Raw genomic sequence first — 8,186 nt, forward strand, 5'->3', positions numbered from 1 at the left:
TTTTTTTTTTTTTTTTTTTTTTTTTTTTTTTTTTTTTACAAAATAGTAATAGACTCAAAGTCTCCCAATATTGCCCAGGCTAGTCTTGAACTCTGGGGCTCAAGCAGTCCTCCTGCTTCAGCCTGTCAAAGTGCAGGGATTACAGGCATGAGCCACTGTGCCTGGCCAAATTCATCTTTTTCTTTCACAAATATAATCTCTCATATTCCCTTTCTTGGTCAACAGTATCATAACATCCACCCAGTAAACCCAGTTAAAATTTCTGACTTATCTGTCTCCTTTGCATTTTCTATATCTGAGCAGCCTCTAAGCTCTGTGTGGTGGAAGTTCCTGAATGTCTATACAGGTGGACATTTAGGCTTGGCAATATGGAGGAGGGCTAGCCAATTTGTGTTAAACCATTGTTTGCATAGAAAGTACACTGTTTTTACTTACAGTGTATATTTATTTAGGGTAGACTAAGGTTGAAGGTGTTGGGGTTCTGTGGAAGGGCCTTAAGCGCCCCCTAGTCCACCTGTTGGCATCATCACTAGTCCAACCAGATCTAACTCCTCAATAACTCTTAACTTTGTTACATGTGCTCTCAATCCCCAAATAAAGCACATCACTTGTCTATTGCCTAGATTATTGTGACCTTTAGTACTTCTCCTTGACTCTCATTCACCCCTAAATAATCTTATATCCAACCCATCATGATCCTGCTCAACAATTTTTGATGACTCCCACTGCCTGTATAAAAACCAAATTCCATAATCTAGACACACCCTACCTTTCCGACTTCATCTCATCACATTGTCACTTAACTGCACATTCTACATTCTAGTTTATGTCATGTAACATCAATCATTTATTTATTTCAGCAAACCCTTTAGACCTTTTCTGGGCCCCTTATCAATTTCTCCCCAATTGCTATTTTGAACTTTCACTGTCCTTGAATTTTCACTGAGAATATTTAGGAAGAAGCTCCTCACTTACCTACTGCATAGCTATGTGCACTTCTTATGTACACACCTACCGTCATTCGTGTCCTCTCATGACCCAAGGTCATGGGTCCATTCATGCTTCTCTTGCATGCTCTTCCAACCTCCCCCTATCTAATGGATTCTTCCCACAGGATGAGCCTGCTCAAGTCCCTTGGATACTAAAAGAAAATGCCACCCTGCAGCTCCCTCAAAATGCTACCTTCTTCTCTCATAGCTAGGTGTCTCACAGTGATGGCCTCTTCAGCACACTGCAGCCTGACTTTGGTTCACTTTTCTTTTGACCTGTGCCAGTAAAGGTCACCAACAACCTCCAGTTGCCACATACAATGGGCCCTTCAGTCTTCACCAAGGAAAACCTCTTCAGCATTCCCCAAAGCTTAGCTTAAGGAAGAAGTATAGGCTCCTTCTTTGACGTCCGTTGACCACTCCCACCTTGAAACTCATTTTCAGTGGCTTTTGTGATACATCTCTGTAAAGATGAGGTCTCAGGAGTACACAGATGACAAGAAACAGGGATGACTGAAGAGAGTTTAATGAAGGAATCATTTGCAAAGATCTAGGATTAAGGTAAACTAGCAAGGGAAGGTGATGGACCTATAGGCTAGCAGCAGGGGACAGCCTTTACACCCTTAGACCTGTAGAGATAAGGCAAAGTTGCAACCGTGAGGTTGCCTAGCAGGAGCCCTGGTCTTTGGCAGACCATAGCCAGTAACAATCCATTTACAGCAGAAGGAAGCCAAAAGGTGATCACCCCAGGCTTTCTCTTCTCACTCTCCAATCTCCTGGCCATGACCCCACATGGCTGAACTCTTGAAGCCAAAGGACAAGAGAGGCGTTGATGTGGTCCACAGCAATCCGCCTTCCAGGCCACAGAGCAGGATGGAGAAGGATAGTGGATTTGGAGGGGCAAACAGAATATCCAGTGCACACTTCCTCCTAATTTTTCTGGTTCTCTGTGATTCTTTCTCAGGCTCCTTTTCTGACCCCTCTTCTTATACTAACCTCATAAATATGTGTGTTTCTCAGGGCTTGGTCTTTGTCCCTCTGGTCTTTTCACTCAGTTCACTTTCTCCATGTGAGCTATCAATCATTATGGCTTCAACCACTAGCTAAGTGTTGATATTTCCCCTTTCTATAACTCTTAGCTTTGAAATCTTTCTGGAGCTTTACACTCACATCCAGTTGTCTATTAGCTATCTCCATGGGCACCTCAAACTAAGTGTATACAAAATGAAACCCGTCAGCTCTCCCTAACCCTCCCCACTCACAGAATCTGATCCTCTGTGTTCTCATCTCACTAGCTACCCGGCTGCTCCATCCAGAAATTTGAGTCATTCTTTTGATGTCTGTCTCCTCCTGTCCCTCATCTAACTCATTAGTCACTAACTACAGACAATTCTAGCTCCTAAGTACCTTCCAAATGTATCCCATCCTTTCTGTCCACATTGCCACAGCTTTTGCCTTGACAAGCTTTCACCTTGACATTCTGAGATCTATCGTAACAGTGCTTTCTGTATTTTCTGTATTAGTCATTATTCTCCAGAGAAACAGAATCAATAGGACACATACAGATAGAAAAATACTTATTATGAAGAATTGGCTCATGTAATTATGGAGGCTGAGAGGTTCCACAATCTGTTGTCTCTAAGATCAAGGCCCAGGAAAGCCAATGGTGGAGTTCCAGTTTAAGCCCAAAGACTTGAGAACCAGGAGACCTAGTGTTGTGAGTTGCAGTCTGAGTCCAAATGTCTGAGAACCAGGAGTGCTGATGTCTAAGAGCAGGAGGAGATAATGTCTCAGCTCAAGAAGACAGAGCAAAGCCCTCTTTTCTCCACCTTTTTGTTCTGTTTAGGTCCTCAATGGATTGGGTGCTGCCTGCCCACATAGGTGAGAGCAATCTTTATTCAGCTGCTGACTCAAATGCTAATCTCTTCCAGAAACACCTTCACAGACACACCCAGAAACCATGTTTTACCAGCCATCTGGGCATCCCTTACCCATCAAGTAGGCACATAAAATTAACCATCACACCTCCCGCCCTACACCTCTTTACTATTCTTCACACTGCAGCCAGGGGGTGGTTTCTAAAATGCAAATATGATTATGTGACTTCCCTGAGTAGAGTCCATCCATTGACTATAGCTTTTTTTGTTTCCCTAAATCTCCACATGTAACTGAAAGAGGTTCAGTCACTCACCACCTGCAGAGTCCAATTAACAAGATTGAGTCTGACATAAAGAAAGTGACTTTATTCCAAAGCATAGCTTAGGGGAAGAAGTACAGGTTCCTGCCTTTAAGGATATCACTTCACTTTTGGGGCAGAAAGCAGAGGCTTTTAAGCAGGGACTTGGCATGAAAGGCATGCAGGAGAGGGAGCAAGCAGGTGTAGGGTCTGCATGACTCGCTTTGGTGCTGTATCTACCAAGCTGGCACCATCGTGGGCAGAGCTAGGTTGTAAGGTGGCCACCGTCTTGAGATCTACTCCAGGTGAGAGAGAGCTCTGTTACGAGGACACTTCAGGTTGTAAATTGACTGTTGTCTCTTGAGGCCATCTCTTGGTGGGAGAATCCCCTCTCTGGCGCATAGTTATTAGGTTGGTGCAAAAGTAATTGCGGTTTTTGCCATTACTTTTGCCAGATTACCTTGGCACCTAGCTAATAGATAAGCTTGCTCTGTAGGAAGTGTCTGGTGAAGGGAAGGTAAAGGTTATAATTTCATTTATAAAGAGCTAAGAAGTGAGGAACAAGGGAAAAGGGAGAAAGAGAAAAGAAGGAAAAAAATAAAACATAATCCATTCTTTTCTCTTAGAAAAGAGGGGTACTTGGTTATACACATGCTCATCTGTCTCCCTGCTCCTGTCCATGTTGCTCCTGCCCAAAGCACTTTTTCACAAACAAGCCCTCCTTTAGCTGACACACTCCCACTTAGGTGTCCGCCGTGTTGTCGTCTCCTCATGGAGGACATCTCAGACCCCACACTAAGTTAGATTTCCCTGTTACAAATTCTGTCATTACACAACATTGGCCTCCCTATATGAGAGCTTATCACAAGTAAAAATAAATAATTAGTCATATGATTAGGTTTAATGTCTGTCTGCCCCTTTAATACTGTAAGTGCCACACAAACAAAAAAATTGTGTCTGTCTCCCCAAGACTTGGAACTGAGTAGGTCCTTAATACATGCATTTATTAAATAAATGAAAGAGCAAACTTTAGTGCAGTGTACAAGGACATCTAGCATCTGTCCCTGCTTACCACCCAGATTGTATTTCATGGTGCTTTGCCCCATTCCTAATATCCAAAGTTCAAGCTGGAGCACCAAGTATAACTGCTTGCAGTTACAAACTCACCAGACTATATATATCATTCCACCATGTCTTGGCCTGTATTGCTGCCTGCTTTCTGGGTGGTACCTCTGGCCTCCCCACCAAGTCCCATCTCATCTGCCTGGCAAATGGGGTACATGAAGTGGGGAAAACCACTCAACATGTAGTCAACTTTGTAACCAGAACACTAAGAAAAACAATCCTTGGTAGTTTGGATGCTCCAGATAGGCAGCTGGGCATGGCTACAGGCTCTTCTTTGAATAAGCTATTTGTGGATTATTTCCTCCATGAGTTTTTCTCACCTCATTCCACCCAAGTAGAATCTACCACTTCATTCTTCCCTGGGATCTCCACTGTACCGTTTTGTGTATTATAAAAGAAACAAGGCTTCACATGACTTTAGTGAGATCTGCTAGAGACTCTTCTATTGGCCAACTTCCAACTCAGGTGAAATTCAGTTTTGCCAAGAGTTCACTCCCAATGTGGACTCCATAAAGTCATCTCAGAGTTGTCAGGTATTTCATAAAGTGAAAAATTACTTCCTATTCCATCAACACAGAGAAAAAAGGAATATACAGCATCCACTATTTTTGTTTGTTTTGTTTAGACTTCCAAAAGAAGCTTCTGGTAGCGTGGCATAAATGTCACAGTTTATATTGTAGGCGTTGCAGATTTCTCAGCAAGCCTCTTGTTTCTTGCAAAAACAAATTTTAAAAATCCTTGTCACTATGCCTGCCATAAGCTTGGCTAAAATTACTTGATGTGAGTGATATTTGAAGCCTTCCACTTTCTGATTTTTAAAATGTCTCACCCTTGGACTCTGCTCTCAAATTGCCTCAAACTTTACCTAAGTTCTATAGAGTCCCTTTACCCCAGTTTTTCCCTCTGTTTTAGTTTCACTTGTCTCAATTATGTCTCTAGTTATTACATAAGTGACTTTTAAAACATATTCCTTTTTAATTTTTTCATTAAAACATATTCCCCCTTTCCTTTTCTTTATCAGAGTAACTCAAACACGTTTTTATGAGCCTAACAATTCTGCATCAGCATATTTTAGTCCATGAAATACTTTTTGAAAATCTCTGGTATAATTTACCTTTACATGTTCCTAAAACCATTATATGTCTTGGTCCTTTGGGCACAAACCCAAAATATGAAACATTAAAACCTTATTCTCCTTGAAGAGTAGCAAATGCCATGCATGAATTGTCTTTTCAATGTTCCTCCCTAAAAACCCTTCAGGTTCCATAAAGTCATTTTGGGATTAGATGGACAAAATTTTTCCCTATCCCTCTACAGTGGTCCAGGGTGTGAGGCCTGAGATTCTCTCTTTCTTCCTGGGAAGTCTTTGTCCAGTTCTTTTTGGTGACCATGCACAGCAAGGGTAAAAAATCAAGGGAGTAACCAAGAGTAACCAGGAATAGCTGCTAGAATCACAAAACAGCAAAAAAATGCCAGCAAGCAGATGTCCATGTATTTGTCTGTTTAAAAGACAAAATCCACTCCACTCAAGGGATACACATTTTATTTGAGTACCTTCAGATCCAAGGGAGATAAATGTAGGAGGGGGAGAGGGGGTTCTTACATCTTACGAGTGAAAAGGTTTGATGAATTTGATTAGTGCTTTACACTAGATTAATATGCCATCAAATAAATGTAAGTGGCAGGCCACAAGCTTAAGAAAGCAAGTGCTTTCATGAGCCTGTCCACTCAAGAGTAAGGGGAAGAGTCCCATCTTTCTGCTGCCTGATAATCTCATGTTCATGACAGCTTGAGGACAAGACCTCTGTCTGAGTCTAGTTTCTGCAAATATCTTAGCCAGTTTATTTTTTTCAAATTCCTATCTTAATGTTTTACTGCTACCTATAATTTCTAGGTGATATGGAAGTGTTGGTGAATTTTAAGGCTTTGCAGATTGTCTTAATAATTCAGCATATGATGAATGTATCTCAGTTGCCATAATGAACAAGGAAGTCCCATATCTGGGCATAAAGTCTTTTCAGTCTTTGGCTGACATGTATTTTGTCCACCTGTGTGTGTGTGTGTGTGTGTTTCTGTGTGTATGTGTGTATCTACAATACTGAACTATTCATACAATTAAAAGTCAATAACATCTTTGCTCATTTGAAGAAATGCTATCCAAGCATATCATGTGTTATTTTAAAAGAAAGCTCTCATTTTTCTTTAAATACTGTTGACTCTGGCTTTTCATGACCCAACATATTTTAATTAACTATAATTATTTTATTTTATATACTTAAATTATCAGAACTTGGCCAATAGGTTTCTCCTTTAAGTTGGTTTTGATATCTTTCTCCAGGATTTCTAAAGCATCATTTCTTTGTGGCAAGAAATGTTCCAAATGAGTCTAGAATATTACCCCAAGAATGGAATCAGCTTCTCTCTAAGGGCTGGTGCTTTATATGAATGGTGAATAAATAGTTCAAACTTTTCTGCTATCATATAAAATTTACATTACTGAAAAGCCTCACATTCTGCAAAATCAACACTAAAAGCCATGGAGCTTATGGGGTACATGAAGTGGGGAAAACCACTCAACATGTAGTTAACTTTGTAACCAAAACACTAAGAAAAACAATCCTTGGTAGCTTGGATGCTCCAGATAGGCAGCTGGGCATGGCTAGAGACTACAACTGTAGAGACTAAAAATTCACCTAAACCAGTGAGAGGAAACACTGACCACAGGTTTGTGAGAGCAGAGCTGGGGGTGCTGGAACAATGCACACTGAAGGAACTCGAAGCCAGAAGCTCCCAGGGCACAGGCACCAAGCAAGAGTGGCACAAGGCTGGGACACCACTGAGGGCCTCCCCAGAGAGCCTCGTGCTGGCAGTCATTTTTCATTTTCTTAAAATGCAGCTAAAAGAATCCTGGTCCCAGAACAGCAGCTGAGATGTGGTATTTTCCCTTTCCTGCTGAAAGTTGTGATTCTGTTCCTGCTCTTCCGGTTCCCCTTGCCCAGGAGAAACCTGATCTGATCAAACATGACTTCTCGGTTACATAGACATCAGTCTCTCTACACATACGAACTAATCATATTCTAGAAACACATGAATTTGTGAAATCATGAATTACTTCTGTCTTTGACCATACAAGGTACATTGAGAGGTGGAGGTTATTCTTTCACCTCCAATCTTAGCTGACCTATGACTGCTTTTTTTCTCTTTTATTATTAATTTTAATTGACATAATAATTACTTATGGGGTACAGGGTGATAGTTCAATACATGTATACAATGTGCCATGATCAAATCAGGGTAATTAACATATCTGCCATCTCAAACATTTTTTGTTGTTGTTTTGGGAATATTCAAAATCTGCTCTTCTAGCTATTTGAAAACATACAATAAATTGTTGTTGCTGTCTGGGCTCAGACCCAGTTGGTGGTGAAATGATTAAAACTAATAAGAAAGTCAGAATTATCAATAAATACAGGACGCACTATGGTACCTCCCTCCAGAAAATAGTGAAGAAAATTTTAATTTACCAGCATGCCAAGGACACTTGCTCCTTCTGTGGCAAAATCAAGATAAATAGACAAGCTGTGGGAACCTGGCACTGTGGTTCCTGCATGGAAATGGTAGCTGGTGGTGCCTGGACCTGTAACACCACTTCTACCGTCATGGTAAAGTTACCATCAGAATACTGAAGAAATTGGAAGACCAATAGAAGCTCCACAATTTGAGACATCACTAGTCTATGATAAATGGCTTAATTTATGTAATTAAATAAATAAATAAATAAATAAATAAAATTGTTGTTAATTATAGTCCTCCTATAGTGCTATATAGAACATTAGAGCTTCTTCCTCCATTAACCAACCTTTAGCTATTCCCTCACTATCCTCTACCCTTCCCAA

General features: G+C 40.8%; 1 protein-coding gene across 1 annotated transcript; it reads left to right on the forward strand.

Moving 5' to 3' along the window:
• Positions 1–7,718: 7,718 nt before the first annotated feature.
• LOC108533542 (60S ribosomal protein L37a-like) lies at positions 7,719–7,976 on the forward strand. Its single transcript, XM_017878316.1, has one exon. It carries the CDS (start codon positions 7,719–7,721, stop codon positions 7,974–7,976), a length of 258 nt encoding a protein of 85 aa, XP_017733805.1.
• Positions 7,977–8,186: the final 210 nt, after the last annotated feature.

Source organism: Rhinopithecus bieti, unplaced genomic scaffold, assembly GCF_001698545.2.
Source record: "Rhinopithecus bieti isolate Rb0 unplaced genomic scaffold, ASM169854v2 scaffold_10604, whole genome shotgun sequence".
Taxonomy (NCBI): domain Eukaryota; kingdom Metazoa; phylum Chordata; class Mammalia; order Primates; family Cercopithecidae; genus Rhinopithecus; species Rhinopithecus bieti.